General features: G+C 44.8%; 1 protein-coding gene across 6 annotated transcripts in view; it reads left to right on the forward strand.

Moving 5' to 3' along the window:
- Positions 1–23458, forward strand: part of MYT1 (myelin transcription factor 1) — a 171587-nt gene that overhangs the window by 68376 nt on the left and 79753 nt on the right. For all 6 annotated transcript variants that reach the window (XM_083744143.1, XM_083744142.1, XM_083744144.1 and 3 more), the window contains exons 3-6: positions 7551–7605; positions 10203–10233; positions 16848–16910; positions 20533–20783. In XM_083744143.1, coding sequence (XP_083600269.1) covers positions 7551–7605; positions 10203–10233; positions 16848–16910; positions 20533–20783 — 400 coding nt within the window. The remainder of the gene's footprint in view (positions 1–7550; positions 7606–10202; positions 10234–16847; positions 16911–20532; positions 20784–23458) is intronic.

The raw sequence follows: 23458 nt of genomic DNA on the forward strand, positions 1-23458 counted from the left end.
CAGAAGACTGTGCATTATTGTGCCTCAGCAGCCTTGCGCTTGAATGCCAGCCCCCACAAATTGAGACGATGGAAGCATTATAATGTCAGGCACAACGCCATGTAGCAGGTTTTCCAATCCGCTTCCCTCGCAACGGAGCAAAAGCTCTCCTGGTCGCACGTAGTTAAATGTTTCATTTGCGCCCTTCATTTCTGCAAATGAAAAGTGACAACCCGGCTTCGTTAGGCTGTTTATTACACAGCGGTAATTTTTAATTTGGGGCCTTTGGAGGCGAGAACAGCAATCTCTGGTGCACACACACACACAAAAAGAAATGTCAAGAGAAATTCTCCAAAGATGTAAAGCTGGGGATACCGTGTTTGTTGCTTAGTCTATGGAACTGTAAGAGAAGCAGCAGGGGAGGAGGAAGGGCATAAGTTGAAACAGCACACTCCTAGTTAATTCAGCTGCGAATGAGACTTGGGATGGGTGGGATGTCAGGAGAACTTAAACAGAGCAGCTGGGAGGGCCCTAAAGGAAAAAAATGGAGGCAGGGGAGAATTCGGAGATGTCTGAGGAATGTGTAGCTTGGAGCTCTGCTACTTGATGTACCAGCTACAGAGCAAAACACAGGCAGTGCTTTTGCAAAGGCATACATTTAAAGCTGGGAAGCGGGTGGCGCTGTGGGTAAAACCTCAGTGCCTAGGGCTTGCCGATCATAAGGTCGGCGGTTCGAATCCCCGCGGCGGGGTGAGCTCCCGTCTTTCGGTCCCAGCTCCTGCCCACCTAGCAGTTCGAAAGCACCCCTAAGTGCAAGTAGATAAATAGGTAATGCTTTATAGCGGGAAGGTAAACGGTGTTTCCGTGTGCTGTGCTGGTGCTGGCTCACCAGAGCAGCTTCGTCATGCTGGCCACGTGACCTGGAAGTGTCTCCGGACAGCGCTGGCCCCCGGCCTCTTAAGTGAGATGGGCGCACAACCCTAGAGTCGGACACAACTGGCCTGTACGGGCAGGGGTACCTTTACCTTTACATTTAAAGCTAGTAGTCTTCCTGCTTTCACTGGTCCCTGTTTTGTTCCCCTGGGATCTACACAACCAAGAGGCAGACTTTGGAGCCGGGGTTCTTTCTCCCTCTACAACTTCCATCTTCCCTGACCATTGGCTAGGCTGACCTAGGATGAGGGAAGTTGAAGTTCAAGAACTTCTTGAAGGCAGCAAACTAGCTACCCCCTGAAGTAGGAAATCTTTCCCTATCACTTGGTGGCTGATAGATGATGATGATGGTGATGATGATGATGATGATTTATTTCTACCCCGCCCATCTGGCTGGGTTTCCTCAGCCACTCTGGGCTTCTTCCAACAAAAGATTAAAAAATACATTAAAACATCAGTCACTAAAAACTTCCCTAAAGTACTTTGGTTGAAGCATGAAGGAAATTTGCTCTCCTGTTATGTAGATAGGATATCCCAATAAATATCACATATGGTGTCCTGTAAAATGAGGTATGGTTGTTGTTGGGTTTTTTGGTAGGGTGGGGGGTTATAGAATTAGTGGGGTTGCTTTTTTTCCTATTTCAGTTGCATTTTTATATGCCATAACCTTATTATTATTATTATTTATTTATTATTATTATTATTAGATTCCACTAAGAGCTCAAGAAATAGAACATTAAAAAAATTAAATGAAGGCTTTTTTGTATAAACTGCTCTTTTTGGTAGCGCATCCACAATCCACACTGATCACGGCCTGTTATAAAGGAAGAACAATCCAAGAACAAGCCAGTTCAAACGGGTGTACCCACCAGTACCTCCTATAGTGCCTTGGGGATGCGGCTGGAGGTTCGAATCCCCGCGACGGGATGAGCTCCTGTTGCTCGGTCCCTGCTCCTGCCAACCTAGCAGTTCGGAAGCACGTCAAAGTGCAAGTAGATAAATAGGTACCACTCTGACGGGAAGGTAAACGGTGTTTCCGTGCACTGCTCTGGTTTGCCAGAAGCTGTACGCCGGCTCCCTTGGCCAATAAAGCGAGATGAGCGCCACAACCCCAGAGTTGGCCACGACTGGACCTAATGGTCAGGGGTCCCTTTACCTTTAATAGTTCTCCTCACAGTCTTTCTTGCAATGTTTCAAATAGCCATCCTTACAAAACATCTTGCAATCCTACTGGCGTAATCTGTTCATTACAATGACTTTTCAAATAGTTCGTATATTTACTCCAGTCTTCTAAGAATCTCTGGTCCCTTCTCTGAAACCCCACAGAGCTGCTTCTGGTTATTGTCAACCAGAAGTAGTCAGAGATTCCACATTGACTACTTCTAGTTGACACTGACTAGTAGCAGCTCTGTGGGGTTTCAGACAAGGGGTATTCACGGCCATACATAAAATTGCCAGGGATTGAACCTGAGAGATTCTGCATGCAGAGCAGATGTTCTGCCACTGATCTGTGGCCTGCCTACTTAGTTGCATGAGTACAGCTGCAGTAACTGGTGAGCAAGAAAGACAGGGGGGAAATAAGATAAAAATAAGATAAAAGTGCTTCCCTTGTCAAAGACTGGAACTAATGAGGTTCCTTGAAAAGTTGCGGACGGCTCAGGGGCACACCCTACAAGCAGGGAAGCCATCTCAAATCACTCATGGCAGAAAAGATTTAGCTACCTTCTGCGCCATCACAAAAACGTTGGGAATCTAAATGCAACGCTGCCCCCCTCCACGCACAGAGACGAATACTGTCTCTCTTCCTTTCTTTCCGAGGGGCCAAGGGAATAAGTACTTTCTTAGTGGTTGTTTCCTTTCATCGTTTCTAAATTACGAATGGGGAAAGGTGATGTAGAAAAGCGAAAGAAGAAAGTCACAGCTGTTGTTGTTCATCAAGAGGCATCCATAGTCAGCATGCAGCCCACATTGTGTTTTCTGCAACCTTTTCTGTTTTCAGGATGGTGTTTTTTTTCCCCCTTTTTCGTTTCTTTTCAAACAAAAATAATTTATCTGCATGGAACCCAAATTGCTAAGGCATGCTTGAAAACCAGCAGAACGTCTGCCAATTTCCCTGGGAAAAGTGACAAAATAAAAGTGAGGGGTGGGGGGAGGGAGGGAGGGAGAGAAAGAAAGAAAGCCACGCTAGATTTCATTTCAGCAAAAACACACACAGCCGTCCAGCAATCAAAAATATTAATTCTATTGTGAGGCGTGCATCGGAAGGCATTAACTCTGGCGAACACCAGGAACGGCATATTTGAAAGGCTCGTAAATGTAATGAAGTCCTTTTGACACCTGCTCCTCTCCGCACTTTAAATGTGAGCCATCGGTCCGGAGGGAATCAAGGCTTTAAAAATAGAAATTATAGTAATTGTCTTCTTGGGTTATTGGGAAGGTTGTAATAAACACGAGGCTCATAAGGCGATGGGGCGGCAAGAGCGTGGATGACAGGATGCATAAATTACCCCCCCTTTTTTTTATTTCTTTCCCCTCCCCCCCTTCCAGTGGCCCCCTCCAGCAAATCACACAGTATAAATCATTGTACGTTAGCGCTACATTACTGCAAGGGGAAATAATATGCATGGAAATTCCATCTGAGATATTCGGTTCACAGACGAGACTTCAGGGCGCTTTTGTCATCCTTCAGCATTTTAAACAAAACAACTCGGAACAACTCCTGGCGAGGAGCAACCCTCCGTTGCCCAGCTCAGGAGAAGAGCGCAGGGAAAAAAGGAATATGCGGGGGGTGAGGAACTCTGGCTGCAGAGCCACACTGCAGACTGGTACCCGTTTAATACCGGTTTAAACATCATAGCTTCGTCCAAAGAAGGCTGGGGGTTGTAGCTTGCTGGGAGCAGCTCTGTTCGAGACCCCCTAGGCCTTTCTGCAGACAGACTTGCAGTGCCCAGGAGTCTCCAAGGAGGGGGAATCGAACCAGTTTTAATTCTGCGCCGTGCAATCCAAAGAAGCCCACATTTAAGAACAGCCTCCTTCCACCTCCCTCCTTCACTGAAGAACAACAGATCACAGCACGTGTCTGGCAACTGGCGTGTACTCATGACTCTTTGCCAATGAGAAAGCAGTACGCTTTGTTTGCATCCGACACTCTGCCAGAGAAGGGACAGAGAGGGAAAACAGCATGTGCTGTTCAATGCAGTTCGTGTTCCAGCTGCTGCCTTCGGCCCTACAAATCCCCCCCACCCTTCTCTCCTCCTCCTTAATTTCATTCCATGGCATCTTCCATTCCACACACACCCTTTCTTTCCCTTTTTGGCTTCTTCCCATCACACTAAGGATATTGCCGGCCTATGATAGCCGGTCAATGCTTTCCATAAAACGTTGAGCCTGGGATGTGTGTGTGCTGAAGTCTTTCTTGGCAACCTAACCCAATCTATTCTAGGCTTTCATTTCTCTGGGGAATTTCATTTCCTCCTGTGGGAGGGGGCCATAGTTCATAATAATAATAATAAAATATTATTTATACCCTGCCCATCTGGCTGAGTTTACCCAGCCACTCTGGGCGGCTCCCAATCAAGTATTAAAAACAATACAGCATTAAATATTAAAAACTTCCCTGAACAGGGCTGCCTTCAGATGTCTTTTAAAGATTGGATAGCTACTTATTTCCTTCACATCTGAAGGGAGGGCGTTCCACAGGGCGGGTGCCACTACCGAGAAGGCCCTCTGTCTGATTCCCTGTAACCTTACCTCTCACAATGAGGGAACCGCCAGAAGGCCCTCGGCATTGGATCTCAGTGTCCGGGCTGGACGATGGGGGTGGAGACTCTCCTTCAGGTATACAGGACCGAGGCCGTTTAGGGCTTTAAAGGTCAGCACCAACACTTTGAATTGTGCTCGGAAACGTGCTGGAAGCCAATGCAGATCTCTCAGAACCGGTGTTATGTGGTCCCGGCAGCCACTCCCAGTCCCCAGTCTAGCTGCCGCATTCTGGATTAATTGCAGTTTCCGGGTCACCTTCAAAGGTAGCCCCACGTAGAGAGTGTTGCAGTAGTCCAAGCGGGAGATAACCAGAGCATGCACCACTCTGGAGAGACACTCTGAGGGCAGGTAGGGTCTCAGCCTGCATACCAGGTGGAGCTGGTAGACAGCTGCCCTGGACACAGAATTAACCTGTGCCTCCATGGACAGCTGTGAGTCCAAAATGACTCCCAGGCTGTGCACCTGGTCCTTCAGGGGCACAGTTACCCCATTCAGGACCAGGGAATCCCCCACACCTGCCTGCCCCCTGTCCCCCCAAAATAGTACTTCTATCTTGTCAGGATTCAACCTCAATCTGTTAGCCGCCATCTATCCTCCAACTGCCTCCAGGCACTCCAGTTCAGTGGTAGAGTGCCTGCTCTGGGCCAAGAAGGTCCCAGTTTCAATCTGTAGCATCTCAAGGTAGAATCCTGGCCGTAGCCAGGAGGGCAGGAGGGCAGTTGCCACCCCCCCCCCATCAAGTAAATAAATAAAAAATACTTAACTAACTGGCCAGTTGCATTGCAGGTAACTCGGTTCTGTCCCGTCCCCCAGCATAAAGCCTGCCCCCCCATTAATCCTGGCTACACCCATGGGTAGATTCCTGCCTGAAATGATGGGGAACTGCTGCCAGTCAGTGTAGACCAGTGTTTTCCAAACTTGGGTCTCTGGCTGGTTTTGGACTGCCAATCCCATCATCCCTGACCATTGGTCTTACTAGCTAGGGATGATGGGAGTTGTAGTCCAAAAACATCTGGAGACCCAAGGTTGGAAAAGACTATACTGAGCTAAAGGAACCAATTGTGTGACTTGATATAAGGCAGCTTCCTGTGTTCTACACACACACACACACACACACACACACTCCAGATGTGTCAAATCATACAGCCATAGCAATGGAGTGTTTCATGATAAGGTTAGCTAAGCTATCAGGTAAGTTCTCAGGAGTGTCCTCGCAAATAGCTATGCTTAACCTATTCAACCAACCTTTGCAAATATTCCGAACTTTTCAAATGTCGACCTTCGAATCTGAAATTCAAATATGCTTTTCGACTGCAAATTTTTACCCCGGCCTTCAAAATTTGGGTGAGTTTTCTTGGTTATTTGTTGGCGTTCCTTGGTTGTTTTGATTTTGCAGGCGCGAAGTGTGAGATCTGTCAACTATCAAATGCAAAATTGCATCCAGCATCTGTTCTCAATTACGGTCAAAGGTCCATTGTCCTGGTGGGTGAAGTCTTGCTCCCATCCTCCTTCTGACAGGAAATCTCACTTCCATCCTTTCAAGATGGAATCTCCCTCTTTAACTCACAGAAGTTATTGTTGACTCGCAGAAATAATATTGAAATCAAACATCAAAGTCAAACACCAAGTGTTGAAATTAAATCTTTGGGTGTCAAAGGCATATATCAAATATTTGGTGAATAATCTGTGTATTTGGAGAGTACATTTACTGCAGCTTTCTGTTGAGAGCCATTTGTCAGGATTTCTTTCGGTATGAGTTGTCATACCTTTGGGCTGGGGGTGGACACCGAAAGATGGTAAAATATCTTATTGGTTCCAAGTTGGGCCTGCATTTCAGCTAGTAGATAGATCTATGTGACCTTACAGTGAATATGCTAATAGTTTCTGAGATTTTGTGATGTCTGTGTAACATAACCAACCGTCAACTGCCCCAGAAAACGTGGCTCTAGACTCCTGAACTGCACACTGCGATATAGTTATGCTTAATTAATAAATGTACTCCCAGCACTTGGAAGTTACAAATATTATTTATTCATGATGCTGTTCCTTGCTGAGCATCATGTTTGATGTCCCAAAATTAGAGAGGATATTTGAATGGATCGGCCTCTCTCGGTAAAATTTCACTCTGTGCAACCTTAATTGTCTGCTCGCTATAAAGGTCTGCAGAAAATCTGAAAGCGTGCTATCACTTTTCTGGCCCACACTTTAATAGCTGAACAGAAAGAACCAAAGCAAATGTTCTTTCAAAGAAACCCAGTGAAATTTCTGTCAAGGGGAGTGCAATGACTCATTCACACAACCATTCCCCCCCCCCCCAGCCTGGTGGATTTTATTTGAGTTGGCATTATCTATCACATCCTGAACTTACATGGTTGCTGCATCTTGTCTCCATAACCAGAACATTATTTTGTTCGGTTTGTTTTTTTAGTTTCTAATCTGCATCTCTGTGAGAGCATATCCAAGAAAATAGACGCAAAGCTTATGCAGCAAAAGGTCCAGAAGGAAACAGATGCTGAAACATCTCAAAACGTAGTCTAGTGGGTGCAAGTTTGTCCCACCTCACCCCAGTTTGTGACACTATGGTTGAGACAACCAGAACATCATGGTAAACCTGTTCACATTCATGGCTTGCCATGTAAAGACGTCCCCCCACCCTCATGTGCCAAACTGAGCCACTGCTTTGCTCCTGTGACCCAAGTGGTGGTCTTCTTGTTTATCAGCCATGAATGGAGGCAGTTTCCCAGACAGCTCGTGTCTTAGATCTTTTCCGCTTGCCTTTGTGCAATCCAAGCTCATGGTTTCCAGGGGCACATTAGCTTTGATTGCAAATTGTTTTCATTAAATAAAATGTTAATTCTGTTGTTGTTTGATTCCAGATGAGTTTAGAGAATGACGATAAACGAGCACGTACACGATCAAAGGCAATCAGAGGTGAGCACTTTGTGGAATTATGCGCTCTGGCAGTTAAACCTGGCTCTGTGGCTCTGTGTGGTTCATCAAAATGCTTCTGTCTCTGAGGCCAACAATCTTGATCTTTTTCTCTCTGTGTGTATGTGTTTAAACGCTGCACACACATACCCTCCTCAACTTTTCCCAGGAGATCTCTTCAGAGAGTGACTCACAGGGACACTCAAAACATTTTCAATCCGCATTCTGATTTCCCCTCTCCCTTCCCTCTCCCTTCTTTTAAAAAACAGCCTCGCATGCTTTGCTTCATAGAAATCTTGATAGCTTCAGATCACTTTTATCACATGTGCTCGGCCGGAGGCTTTGAAGTCATACATCTGAGAAAGCCAGAGAGAGACTGTGCATGTTGCAGAAGCAAACAAGGCTGATGTGGTGGGAATTTGAAGACAAATGACTTGATAATTTGAGGCCTGATTGCTATTTATTTTCCAACTTTGAAAGCAAAAATGCCTTCGTGTATTTCACCTGGCAGAGGGAAGAAATTCTGGCAAATAAAACAGGGTTGCCACATCATTGCCTTGAGCAAATTAATTGGTTTCTCATTTCTGAGTGAATTGTTCATTGTGTGTGTCTACATTAGGCAGAATATCAACTGAGTGGTATATGTGCATAATAACCAGCCATTGTACACATTCACCAGGCCTCATGGAGAATGTGCACAAAATCTGTCCTTAAAGATGGAACTGTACGCATTTCCTAGTCAATATACACAATTTTGAATAGGCCTTGGAGATTATGCATGTATGGACTGAATTTTATACAATAGCTAGTCATTACTCATAATCCCCAGTCGGCTTTGGGGAATGTGCAAAACTAGCCTGCATTCTGTACATTTTTCAGGCAATATGCACATTCTCAAGTCAGTATGCATAGTCTCTAAAACCATGCCTTTCTCCACTATCTCTAGTTCAGAAGTCGACCTCATCGGCTGCTTCTGACTCACTGCCTAATTTTATGTGGCCCACAACACATCCTTGCACTGATCAGCTGAACAGTGGGGGGAAAGGGTGGGGCTCCAGGAAAAGAGTATATTTTTCTGCAGGCCAGACTCATTTTCACCCCTCGGCTGTTCCTCAGTCAACTGAGCAGCACAAGGGAATCACAGGGAGAGGAAAGCCTCCTTCCCATGATGCGCTATAGCAGCATGGCACAAAGGGGCATGGGTGGCACTGTCGTCTAAACCACTGAGCCTCTTGGGCTTCCCTATCAGAAGGTCAGCAGTTTGAATCCCTGCAATGGGGTGAGCTCCCGTTGCTCTGTCCCAGCTCCTGCCAACCTAGCAGTTCGAAAGCACACCAGTGCAAGTAGATAAATAGGTACCTCTCCAGCAGGAAGGTAAACAGCGTTTCCGTGCACTCTGGTTTCCATCACAGTGTTCCGTTGTGCCAAAACTGGTTTAATCATGCTGGCCACATGACCCAGAAAGCTGTCTGTGGACAAACGCCGGCTCCCTCAGTCTGAAACCAAAATGAGTGCCGCAACCCCATAGTCGCCTTTGACTGGACTTAACTGTCCAGGGGTCCTTTACCTTTTTATATAGCAGCATGGAGTCAATCATCATGGGACTCTCACAGGAGGGAAGAGTTAGCTAACTGAGCAAGTTAGCAGTCTCTGTACTGTAATTGCAAGATATGCTCCTCAAAAGCCAGCTGTAAGTCTCGATTCCAGTGTAAGGTCTCCTCCATAAGATGTAGGATAACTTAGTTGTGTCATGGTATCATCACATTTTCCTACACACAAACCCCACCCAGAAGCAGCCAATGACAGAGATAATTATGAGATAAGTGACCCTATATATAACAGGGGAGGAAATGTAGACCCCGTGCTATGCAAGCAGAAAGTCACGGGTTAATTTCTTGCACCTCCCGTTGGAATTAATCAAGTAACAAATGATGGGAAGGTTCTCAGACTGAGATTCTGGAGACCTGCTGCTAATCACACACAAAACTGTTGACAGCCATGTTGGTCTGTTATGGCAGGAAACCCAAATGCCCTAGTAGGGTCATACTTTTTTAGGGCCAACCACAGTGTCCAGGTCATCAACAAGTTATTGTGTTGGCCTGAACTGTTCTTCAGACTAGATGTTTAAAAAATAGAGGGAGGTGAGAAATTGGGGTGGGGTGTAGGGCATGGTATTAAAGCCCTGAAGTCTGAAGGAGTTAATGGTCATGAAATGGAGTCGGTGGGAATTATGCAGATTTAATTAGACTAGCCACTCATAGGTGATAAACAGATTGCACTAAGGGTAGACAATACTGGTTAGATCAGGGTTCTTCAATATTGGGTCTCCATATGTTCTTCGATTGAAACTCCCAGCATTCCTGGTCTTTGGCTAGGGGTGTTGAAAGTTGTAGTCCAACAAAATCTGAAGATCCTGGGTCAAAGAACACTAAACTCGATGGATCAATGGTCTGATTCAGTATAAAGTGGTTTCATATAACGGGGGTGTTGTTTTCGGTGGCTAGTTCCACCTGTAGAAATTGCCAGAAGGGAGACATCTTATGTGACTTTTCTTTTTTCTGCTTTGTTTTCCTTTTCTTCTTCTCCGTCTTTCTCCACAGTGCCTACAGAACTCATTGGCCAGGAGGTGAGGTAAGGAAATTTTCTTCTCAGCAACTCAGGGCTGATTCACATGTGCGTGGATTTCACCCAGTTAACAACAACTGTCAGAGTTGCCTCCAGGTCCCAGCTCACAGATGACCAACGCTAGTCAGTAATAACGTATAAAAGTCTTTATTGAAGATTAGTTTCCATTTCCAAAACCGCAGCGTGCAACTCTACGTCTTAGAACCTAGACCGGCGAAGCTCCATCTGAGTCTCCGCCTCTTAGACACCAGTTTAAGACTCTAGCCTTACTCCACCTCTTCCGTTGTTCTTTCCTCCTCTGGGTCCTTCTGCCCCCTGGGGTTTTCTCCTTTCTGGACTCTTCTGACGCTGACCCCCCTGAGTCTTGCCCCTCCTTCCGGCGGGCTTTAGGACCTGGCTCCCTATCCGGGCTACCTGCTGTGCCGCTCGCCTGTACATTTGAACTTGGCGCACGCGCCCAGCCGGTAACTTTCCTCTTGACCGTTTCCCCGCTCTCCGATGGAGGCGTGGCCAATCCTGACTCATCTCCTCTCGCTGGTGGTGAAAACACTGGTCCCGATGCCTGGGACTCCTCCCCCCCACTGTGCTCTGGTGGGGAAGCTGGTCCTGATTTCCAACTGCTGCTCTGAGAGTCCCCGCTGGCCCCTTCCTTCTGGGGTTTCCCCCTTGGCACCCCCCTTGCCCTGGCCATCGGCGCTCCCTTCTGTGAATCTTCCGATTCGCTGGAGAGGCTCATGGAATCCCTCTGATCACTGTCACCGCCTACGCTCCCTTCGGATTCCTCCCCCTCGCTCTCCATTTCCTCCCTCTCCTGTGCCTCTGCTCCTGAGCCCCTGACAACAACGATTTTATTATTTATAATTTATTTATATATGACTCTGAGTTAAATGTGTGCGCTGTTCCCCTCGAGAATTATTGTGTCTGAGATGATGTGAGCTGATATGGAAACTCAGCAATCTATGGTGTGGGATAGCTCTCTCACAAATGCCACGAATCATCACTTGGTGTTGCTTGAAGGCAACTTTCATTTGGTCAGGGAAAACAACAGGCTGCCACTTTTTAAATAGGAGATCAACCAATTGGGATTTTAAGGGGTACGTGTTGACTATGTACACACACACACACACACACACACATATACAGCAAAAGAAACAAATTATGACTTCAAACTAAAACAATGCCAAGGAAGCTCATTTGCATCCACTGACAAATAAAGATCTAATCATCAATGCTTTTCAGTCCAATCAATTTCTTTTTAATATAATAGTTTTTATTAAGTTTTCAATTTTACATTTCAAAATAAACATTTGACAAACTTTAAAATATCCAGTGACTTCCCTTCTTCTCCTTCCATAGTTCATTTTACATATCAAACGTTCCTGCACATTTTACTGTAACCATTCAGATCAGTTTTCCACTTTTACATCAATCAAATATTATTTGCACTGTTGAATTTATCGTAGTGCTGCCAGCATTTTCAGCTGTGTACAATTATACTCCATATAGTCAATAAATGCTTTCCACTCTTCTTTAAATATATGTTCTTCTTGCTCTCTTATTCTATGTGTTAAATCTGCAAATTCTGACAACTTAAGTTGCCAATCCTCTTTAGTTGGGACCTCACTCACTTTCCATTTTGGGGCTAACAAAACATGTGTCACAGTTGTTGCACACATAAATAAACTTTTCTGACACCTAGGAATTTCTGTCTGGGTTATTCCCAATAAAAAGGACTCTGGTGGGGTTTTTTTTTGGGGGGGGGGGTAATTTTAAACATTTTTTTCCTAAGAATGTGGTTCATGAAACTCTTATAAATTTTAGCCTTCCCATATCAAAGACATGCATGTCAGCCGAATTTTAAATCTTGGCCTTCTAAATCTAAACTGTCTGCATTGTCCAATACAATCAATTCTTTTAACCAACACAAACAAGATGCCTCATAATACAATTGCAGATCTGGCAGTGCAAAGCCTCCCCTTTCTTTTGCATCTATCAGTATTTTATGTTTAATTTTTGGCTTTCCCCCTGCCAGATCAATTTAGAGATATTTTCTTTCCAGTCTTTGAAGCAGTTTGAATTATTTACAATTGGAATTGACTGGAATAAAAACAGCATCCTAGGGTGTATGTTCATTTTAATGGCTGAAATTCTACCTAACAGGGAGAGTTTCGTTCTCAGCCATATCTCCAGCTCTTTTCTGAACCTCTTTCCACAATTTAATATACAGTATTTTTTGCTCTATAAGACTCACTTTTTCCCTCCTAAAAAGTAAGGGGAAATGTGTGTGCGTCTTATGGAGCAAATGCAGGCTGCGCAGCTATCCCAGAAGTCAGAACAGCAAGAGGGATTGCTGCTTTCACTGCGCAGCGATCCCTCTTGCTGTTCTGGCTTCTGAGATTCAGAATATTTTTTTTCTTGTTTTCCTCCTCCCAAAACTAGGCGCGTCTTGTGGTCTGGTGCGTCTTATAGAGCAAAAAATACGGTAATTATTTTCAAATAGGTTGAGATTCCTTACTGTCAGCCAAATTCCCAAAAAACGGATAGTGTTGGGGTGGCCATAGCTGCGCACTGCCAGCCATGCGGGGGGAGGCGCAACTCTCCCCCATGCCGCTTGGGAGAGCAATCCCTGCAGAGGCTTGGGAGTGAAGTTGAGCCCCTCCCATGCCTCCTCGGGAGGAGAGGGATCCTCCCCTTGGGAGGGTTGGGAGGGAAGCTGCGCGCCTGCCAGCCATATGGTTGGTGGGGCGCTGCTTCCGTCCTAGGCCTCTGCAGCGGTTGCTCTCCTCCCAAGGAGGCTTGGGAGGGAAGCTGCACGCCTGCCAGCCTTATGGTGGGCATGCAGGGAAAGAGGAGGCCGCCGGCAAAGCCGCGCAGCTCCCCCACTTGCTGGGGTGCCCCTAAGTGTCTGGCGCCCTGGTGCGACGTGCCACTAAGCCCTATGGGAAATACAGCTCTGCCCTCATAGTCCCTTCCAACTCTATAACTCTACAATTCTAGGTGGACAAGTCAGATTAGGGCAGCTTCCTACGTTTCTATATTCTTCCTGTGCTCCTCAAGCTGATCACGCATTGAGCAGCTTTAATTTCTGAAGCAGGAGGGGCACACGGTTATCCAGAAAAGGTCTTGGTGGATAAAAGGTGCCAAGCTCTGCTATCGCCCAGCCAGCCCCAAGGGAAAGCTGTCGCCTCTTCCTCGCTGTTCGGTTGGCCAACTGCTCATCTGAGTATTAGCCTTTCACAACCTGAGGCTGAATTGTTTGGTGCTCGGTAGCATTACCCGCACTCACCAGGGGCAGCACGGGAGAAACGGAAGCAGCCCTTGAAGAACTTAACACAGACCTGAACTCGAGAGCATACAAATTATAGGCTCACAAAGCCACTGAGCACTATTAGAAGCACACCAAGTGCGAAGGTTCAAGTGAGAAGAGCTCCGTAAGCACAGCACAAATGATACAGGCTGTCTTTCCTCTCCCCTTTTGATTAGAACGCTTCCTGCATCAAAGAGTAATTGGACCTTATGTGACCCAGCTTCCTAGGGTGTTTCTGCTCTGAGAGCCTGCTGTTTCTCTCTCAAGATACTGGGTTAGAGAGCGGCAGGCGTACCACTTGCCTACATTTTATTGCTGAACACATGAGTGGAGGTGGTAATTGAAGCTGGCGACATATTTAAGGGGCAGCTCGGAGGGCCTGCACACAGCCATCACTGCAGCTGTCCTCTAATTGCCTGATTAACTGGACGATTAATCGACTAATTGAAGCCCAGGCTGTGTCTGCATGACAAAAGGAGAGGAGGCCATGGTAAAATAAATTAGCAGTCTTCCAAGAAGTAAGGGAGAAATATCCAATGGGTGATGGATGTGAGTGCTCTTGTAGGGCAAGGAGGAAGATGGTCTAGGCGTGCAGCAGAATGAGGGGAGTAGAATCCCAAGCTGTTGGGGAAGACTAAGCAAAGTGCCATTTTTGAAGGCTCCCCTACGATGGACAGAATAGGTTTCTTTTTATGGAGACACAATTGCATGTGTGTTGGGAGCACAGAGGTGGTTCCTGTCCTGGAGAGTGGCTAAACCTGGAGGTCACGTGGTGATTTTATTTTATTTTTAATAAGATCTCCAGCCACAATCATGCCCAAGTTGGCTTCAAAACAATAGTTCAACAATGCAAATGCCTTTTCACTGGTAGCTTCAACAGGTTCACAGGAAGAATGAGATATTGTTCTTAGAATTAGAACAGTGTCTGGTTTGTAGAAAACAAATGCACAGATGAAGATATAATGTGAAACTTCGGGGCCATGAAAACCCCTACATTTTCTTCAGCTTACAGACATTTCTACGGGTTATGAGAAAATTTTCCATTCATTTCTTGGAAGCCAGGACTGAAAATGGAGCAGCTCTGCCTAGCCAGGAAATCTGGCTGTGATCCTGCCTCCAAGTCCTACTTTAGTTGATCACCAATGCAAAACTATCGCCCTCTTTCCCAGGTGCCTTCCAAATGAACTTGCTATTTTTGCACTGGAGCCCAGACTCAGGTGCTCTCCCCTACGGGAGGATGAGGTGGTTAGGGGGAGAGAGAGTTGAGATTGGGCCCTGTGGACTATAGCCTGCCCTCTTTCCTTCAGCTCCCCCATGTAAGACTTAATTCATTCCCCAAAGACCACAGCAAACCCTAGAGACTTTGTATGAAAATAAAAATCAGGGTTTTTCCCGCCTGCTTTTGTTCATTCAGTTCAAGTCACAATGTAGTGAAACAAAAGCCCCTTTTGCTTGTTCCACTGGAAGCACTTACAGAGAAAGTTGGATCACAGCTGCTGCCCCCGTCATACATGCATTCATGCGAAGGTCCCAAATTACCAATGCATGTACTTAATGTATGTATGTTACCTTTGCCGGTGTAACTGCAGACCCTTAAATAGGCAAGTTGAATGACTGTGTGGACAATGCCTATAAATGTACAGTTTATATGCATGCAAACTTCAGCCAGATGTGCACAGTCAGCAGCAGCAAGCAGATGTGATCCCCATTTGTATACGCCAGGGGTCAGCAAGCTTTTTCAGCAGGGGGCCAGTCCACTGTCCCTCAGACCTTGTGGGGGGCCAGACTAGATTTTGAAGGGGGGGATGAACATATTCCTATGCCCCACAAATAACCCAAAGATGCATTTTAAATAAAAGCACACATTCTACTCATGTAAAAACACCAGGCAGGCCCCACAAATAACCCAGAGATGCATTTGAAATAAAAGCACACATTCTACTCATGTCAAAACATGCTGATTCCCGGACCATCCACGGGCTGGATTGCGAAGGCAATTGGGCTGGATCCGGCCCCAGGCCTTAGTTTGCCTACCCATGGTATATGCATTGCCCTTGTTTACACATGATGCTAAACCATGCTGGACTAGATGGGCTATTGGCCTGAGTTATGTTCTTAACTCATGGTTTGCTAAACAAAGCATGTCTTAGTGTTATGTGAGAACCAGGTCATTCTGCTGAACATGTGACAGAGGCTCAAATTCACTATTCTTGAAGCATGCAGTAGATTTCAGACTTGCCTCCCTCTTCTTCAAAGCGGCCACAAACATAAGCTTTTAATTCAGGTGAGCCACAGCTGATATCACCCAGAAGCTCAGGGTCCCAGGGTCCAGCTACTTTTAGTGTGTCTGGGGCAGCCTATTATGCTGCAATTTCCAGTCCTAAGGGAAGGCAATTAAGATTAAATAGACTTTTACAATCATCGGAAAAGGGCAAAAAGAGTAGGCAGAAAGGTGAGCTGGTCCAATTGTTATGGGGGACAAATCTGTTGTTCATGGAGGTTAGAATTATGGAAGTGCATTCTGTATGGCAACAAGGCTGTATTTAATCGCATTTGCTCAGGAGTGGAACATATAGAACATTCCCATTTCACTGGAAAGGAAACTATTCTTCTCAAATCCTGAATCACCTACATATAAGTTGGACCTTATGAAAATTCACAGAGGAACTGGGGTAGTAATTGGCCTCAGAGGAGGAAGCACAGTGGGAGCATCAAACAATCTGATGTAATCATTGTAACCACATCATAAATACCACAGTCATGCATATCTGAACATCAGAAGTAGTTTTGGATGTATGAATGATTTCAGGATCCAGCACTGAAAGACATAGAGCTGCAGAGGAAGTCCAGTTGTGTGTGTGTGTGTGTGTGTGTGTGTGTGTGTGTATGTGTGTGTTGGTAATAAATAAATAAAAGCACCATCGGTAGGAGGTGAGTGCAAGAGTTGTCTGGTTTTAAAAGGCTTGCTTTCACACATGCAAATCTTTAATTAAACCTACTCATAAAACTATAATGAACCGTTCATTTAATTAAATGGGGTGAGTCATTTCATTAATTTTTAGCAAACTGCAGAGCCGCTGTGTTGCCCTCATCTGCCGGAATTCAAAGGGAAGAGATGAACTGTTTAAAGGAAATTATCTTTTCTTGCATGGGGTATTTCAGTGGCTCCTTTGTTTTTCAAAGGCACATGCGACTTGTTGGCTTTTGTTTAAACACGCTACACACTTTGATTTCGAAAACTTTGTTGTTGTTGTTTTACCCCTTGAAGTCATGCCTGTTTTTGTTTCTTGGTTATGTCACCCTCCTAACTTAGCTGCCCTACTCCAGGATGTAACGGATCGGGACACATCCGGGGGAAGTACGCAAGACACAGGAGGTGAGTTTTGGTCACCATCACCAACATGGCTGCCATTGTTGCCATCCTCATCAAATCCTCCAACCTGTCACATCTGGAAGACATTACCTATGCCCTGTGTTTCTTCCTGACCTTTCAATTCACTGCATGCTGATTAAGGATGAGCAAATCTGTCAGTTTTAGTTTCTCACTTTTTCAGTCTTAAATCCAGGCCTCCATATCAGTTTGTGATGTTTATTTTTTTTAAGCCTTCGTGAAAATTCGTCAACATTTTGATGCCGAGTTCTCCTAAGACACATTGTTGTATGCAATTTTGCCTGATATACGAAATATTTATTGCAAAGCGTATTTTCCCAAACATAATGTATTTTTGTATGTTATTCTCACTGATGTTATTTCTATGCACACTTTAGCTTAGTCTGTGCATTTTTGTGAACATTGCTTGACTAAAGAACCACACTGCCGAATTCAGAGAAGTGTAAATATCAAAGGATGAATGGGTTATAGTCTGCATATTGTTTCAGAAAGTGCAAATTAGGTAGATTTCACTTTTAAATACAAACCAAATCCCTCCCAATTGACTTGGGGGTCTCCAATACCAAGCTTGATGATAGTAGTCCATCAGAACTTTCCAATCAACAATGGGGGCCATGGGTACGTTAGAGATGGATATTTTTGACTCAGAAATTATTGATAGAGTTTAATGAAATAAAAAAAATTATGCTATGGACTAAGTTGATTTGGAAAAGTGTTTCTTCCTCTCTCATAAAACTGCAGCTTGGGGTCAGCCAATGGAATCTGTTCAGGACAGATAAAATGCATTATTTCTTCACACAATTCACAATTCACCTGTGGAATTCACTGTGACACATGAGAATGACAGCCACTAGCCCTAGCTCAGGGCAGCTAATGCCAGATATAAAACAATTGATTGAAATACAACTTGAAAAACAAGATTAAAATACAACATTAAAATGCAGCTTCCTTTTAGTAGAAACTCAAATGAAAAACTTTTTTGGGGAGGAAAACATCAAGTCTTCACCAAGGCCAACTATCCAGACTGGTCCTACGTGGGCCAGAAAAAAGCCAGGGAAGTCCCCAAGTTGGAGTTCCATCACAGAAGGAGAAAGGGAAAAAAGAAAGAGGGGGAGGGGATCAGGTTGATTCCAAGCCAAAGGCCAGTCGGAACAACTCTGTCTTACAGGCCCTGCGGAAAGAAATCAGATCCTGCAGGGCCCTGGTCTCATGAGGCAGAGTGTTCCACCAGGCCGGAGCCAATGTTGAAAAGGCCCTGGCTCTGTTTGAGGCAGGAGACAAGTTAGCAGGAATATAAAAAGTCCGGAAGCTACTTCATCCTGAGTCACACTATTGGTCCATTTAGCTCAGCTGACTTGCAATGGCTCTCCAGGATTTCGGGCAGGAAACATTCGCAGCCCTACCTGGAGATGCTGGTGATCAAACCTGGGACCTTTTGCATATAGGTCAGATGCTCTGCCACTGAGCTACAGCCCCTGGAGGCATTTATCTATCAACAGCTGGTAGACATGAGAGCCTCCATGTTCAGAGCTAGCATAGCTATGAGACCATTTCTGGCAGTGAGGAGGACTGTGGTTTCCGCATCTTCCTTGTGGACTTCCAAGTGGCTGGACACTGTTGGAAACAGGACACTGAACTAGATGGAAATTTGATCTTCTCTGGCAGGGATCTTCTGTCATTCCTGTGTTTTCTGGTAATCACTTCTGAGACCTTTAATAGCTCTGGGTACCAAAATGTGTGGTTACTAGGCAGCCACCAACTGCTTTGCCTTCCCCTTTTCTAGTACGGGAAAGAAGTTGTTCTGTGGCTTTGAGCTTAGCGATGCTAAAGGGAAGCAACAGCATTCCTTGCTGTGGTCCTCAAGTCCCTGGAGCCTCAAAACAACTTTATGGGGTTGGTCTTGAGCTAGCATTGACCTCTTCAGATATTCTGGTATCAAGTCTCCAACAACAGTGACAGCTGCACTGAAATTGCTATGGTGTGAAATTTGGCATGTCACCTGACAAGTGACAGCTCATTTAAAGCCAGCTCAGGAGACCTTGAAGAACTGGAGATCAGTTTATATATAGGGGAAAGGTTTAAGTGCAAAACAGTTTGTGCTACTCAAGAATGTAAAGCATGGGGAGGAGGGCTAACTTTTTTATTAACTAGCGCCATTTATCCAACACGGTGCTTTGCAAAGAAAAGGTTTGCAAGGTCCCTGCCCCAATGAGCTTACACTCTTGTAGACATAGAAAAACAACGTATGAAAAGGATGAAGCGTGGGATATGCATTTATTTCAATTACACATACTTTGGCTCAGTTATAGTACAGTATCAGGAGTACAGTGGTACCTTGGTTGTCAAATGTAATGTGTTCCGGGAATCCATTTGACTCCTCGAACCATTTGAAAACCAAGGCGCGGCTTCCGATTGACTGCAGGAGCTTACTGTACTCTAGCGGAAACCGCGGAAGCCGTGTCAGACGTTCGGCTTCCAAAAACCGTTTGCGAACCGGAACACTTACTTCCAGGTTTGCGGTGTTCGGGAGCTGATTTGTTTGGGAACCAAGCCATTTGACAACCAAGGTACCACTGTACTACTCCCATGGCACAAATCAGATTATCTGTTGCTCCTTGACTTGTGTACTTTGGGTGGCATGTGTGAAAAGGCTCCAATGTAGGTACTATGTACAGTGGTACCTTGGGTTACATACACTTCAGGTTACATACGCTTCAGCTTACAGACTCTACTAACCCAGAAATAGTACCTCGGGTTAAGAACTTTGCTTCAGGATGAGAAATTGTGCAGCGGTGGCAGCAGGAGGCCCCATTAGCTAAAGTGGTGCCTCAGGTTAAGAACAGTTTCAGGTTAAGAACAGACCTCCAGAATGAATTAAGTTCTTAACCCGAGGTACCACTGTACTCTCCAGTGAGCAAGCAAATGAGGAGAAATTATCTTTGTCACTAGTGGCCCAGGCACAGCAAGGGGAGCAGAAGGCAATCAGAGAATAAGAAGATCCTGTTGGATCTTGAAAACAGAAGCATGAAGAAGGCCTCCTTCCTTTTCCCCAAGCATCTCTCATGGAGTTTAGCTCCAGACTCATTACATCAGCTAGAAACAAAGGGAATGACTCGTTTCATGCCTTCGAATTGTTTCAATTAATCAGAGAGTGACAGTTTCATCACATGTCCAGAATGAAGCCATTACCTAAACATTGCAAATTAAGACACATGTACTTCAGCCAGTGAAGGGATGCAGGTGGCGCTGTGGGGTAAACCACAGAGCCTAGACTTGCCGATCAGAAGGTCGGCGGTTCGAATCCCTGTGACGGGGTGAGCTCCCGTTGCTCGGTCCCTGCTCCTGCCAACCTAGCAGTTCAAAAGCAAGTGCAAGTAGATAAATAGATACCGCTCCGGCGGGAAGGTAAACGGCGTTTCTGTGCGCTGGCTCCCTCGGCCAGTAAAGCAAGAGTCGGCCACGACTGGACCTAATGGTCAAGGGTCCCTTTACCTTTACCTTTACCTTTACTTCAGCCAGTCTAGCTGCTTAGCTTTCGGGAAGCCAGTGCATTACAGTGACAAAGCTCTCTCTCTCCCCCCTCCCCATTTTTTATTTTTTATTTTAGTTTACAAAGTTGCCCCCTCGCAAAGAAGAGGAAACTTCAAGGGGCAGAAGTAGAACATCTGGCCTCCAAGAGGAAATCCCACCCGCTTAAGCTAGCCCTGGACGAAGGCTACAGCATTGACAGCGATGGCAGCGAAGAGGCAGAGGCGAAAGAGGAGTCTGTGACGGATGACTCCGAGGGCACGCTGGAGGAGGAAGAGGCAGAAGCAATAGACCAAGAGGAGGCTTGCAGCAGCTGTCCACCGGAAGAAGGTGCTTTATTTCATTATTGCCCCGACTGCAAAGATTTATTTCGTGGTACCACACGCCAGTGAAACTGGCTAAGATGTATAGGTTAAAGAATAAAAGATGTTGGAAATGTGGAGAAGTAGATGGTGACTTCTATCACATGTGGTGGTCATGTAGCAAAGTGAAAGGCTTCTGGGAATCGATCTACAACGAACTTAAAAAAAAAATTAAATACACCTTTCCCAAAAAGCCCAAAGCTTTTCTGCTAGGAATGACAGGTAAAGAAATCAAAAAAGAAGATAATATATTATTCCTATATGCTACTACAGCCGCAAGAATTATGTTAGCACAAAATTGGAAAACGGAAGTTATACCCAATATACGTGATTGGCAGGTTAAAGTAATAAATTATGCCGAACTCGCTAGAATAACAGGAAGAATAAGGGACCAAGACGAACAGAAACTTCATGATAATTGGAATAAATATTGGACTTATATTGGAACCAAATTGTAGATGACACTGGCGGGGTTGGAATAACTCTAACAGTAAGGGGCTACTATGTAAAAGAGATAAAATACGTGACCATAGAATTTATTTGATACTTACCAAAGGAGTGGAGGGAAGTCCAAGGCTTGGCAGAGCCGAAAACAACTGTGTACAGTGGTGCCTTGCAAGACGAAATTAATTCGTTCCGTGAATTTTTTCGTCTAGCGAATTTTTCGTCTTGTGAAGCACGAAATCCCATAGGAATGCATTGAAAATCAATTAATGCGTTCCTATGGTCAAAGAAAGTCCAAACAAAGCCAAATTTGGTACAACAAGAGTTTATTAAGTGCTCTTTAAAGTCACACATACTGTAAAGAGCATTTCAAAATTCAAACCCAGATTTTTTTTAAAAAAACAGCAGAGTGGCCCAATGGTCACAGAAAATCATAAAAATGCGGGGGGGGGGGGAAACAAGCTTCCAGATTCTTGCAAACCCCTCCCCAACTGTTCCCCCAGCCACCCAGTACACAGAAATTCAAATCCAGAATTTATAAAAAAAACAGCAGAGTGGCCCAATGGTCACAGAAAATCATAAAAATACAGGAAAAAAAACCACAAGCTTCCAGATTCTTGCAAACCCCTCCCCAACTGTTCCCCCAGCCACCCAGCACACAGAAATTCAAATCCAGATTTTTTTAAAAAAAAACAGCAGAGTGTCCCAATGGTCACAGAAAATCATAAAAATGCAGAAAAAAACACACAAGCTTCCAGATTCTTGCAAACCCCTCCCCAACACCAAGTCCTTGAATTCCAAACACCCCAATCCAAAATCCCCAAAAAAAGTTTTAATAGCTTAACTTACCAAATGGCTGCAAAAGAAGTTTTGGAAAAGCTTCAAAAATCACCAAAGTCTTTAAAAACCTCAAAAAAGGCTACTATGTTCTATGAGTTGCTCCTCAAAGTCAAGTCGCAATTGTATTAATGGTGTTAAGAAAAAGGAAACAAACTTGCAAGACGTTTTCGTCTTGCGAAGCAAGCCCATAGGGGAATTCGTCTTGTGAAGCAGCTCAAAAAACGGAAAACCCTTTAGTCTAGCGAGTTTTCCGTCTTGTGAGGCATTCGTCTTGCGGGGCACCACTGTATTATACTTATGATCTGGGGAGTGGATATAATATGTGTAAGTTTTGTGATGGATTTTGTATATGTTTATATGTACATAAGTGTAATGTTAATAAAAAATTATCAGGGGGGGGGAAGAAAAAAGAGATTTATTTCATGGGTAGGAATAAGAAAGGGAACGTTGACAATCTACAGAGTGAGAGCTCCTCTAAATAATACGTAGATGCTGTCATGGTAGGCATAGAGGACATGCAAGCCAAGGAAGCTAGACATAAACTTTATCGGCTCTCACAAATCTAACAGGAAACTCCTGACTCCACCCAGAAGATGCAGCTAAGTCCAGTGCCACCTAGTGACTAAACTGTATAATGACACTATCCACATATCTTATTTGGTTGGAAGTCCTTTCAGGTTGCCTTGGCCAAGATAAAGCAAATAAAGATAACAAATTTTAGGAGGAGGAGGAGTAATTTTTTTTTTTAAGTATTTTACTTTTTTTAAAAAGGAACATTTAAAATGTGGAACATTCGATGCTTCAGGTACTCAGCCATGAATCTCTAAACCTGAAAGGTTTCTAAATAACTCAACCAGAGGAAGGTACAGTCTGAGTAGTAACATTGCTATGGGTGGAATGAAACACACTGGGTGAGCTTGGGCCAGTCACTACCTCTCAGCCTAACCTACCTCACAGGGTTGTTGTGGGGATTAAATGAGGAGGGGGAGAACTCTGTATGCCACCTTGAGCTCCTTGCAGGAAAAAGTCGGAAAGAGTTGCAATAAATAAAATAAAATAAACCCAACATCATGCTATTTAATTTTAATTACTTCCAATATTCACGAGACCTTTGGTGCCTATTTTGCACTATCCACGTTGTGCCTGGGGGCCGGAGGGGGAGACAGACATACCTTTCGCTTGACCCTAGTTACATTAATGATAATGCAGTATGTGCTTTCAACATGTTACCAATCCATTAGCACCTCTTCTGTCATTAGCCACCAGAACCTTTTCATTAACTGCAATGGGCACCAGTTCACCCAAAGACTCGTTGGCACAGCAACGAGAGAACTATTGGCAATAACCAAAGTTATTGCC

This window comes from Podarcis gaigeae (genome assembly GCF_964106915.1).
Source record: "Podarcis gaigeae genome assembly, chromosome: 6".
Lineage (NCBI taxonomy): Eukaryota > Metazoa > Chordata > Lepidosauria > Squamata > Lacertidae > Podarcis > Podarcis gaigeae.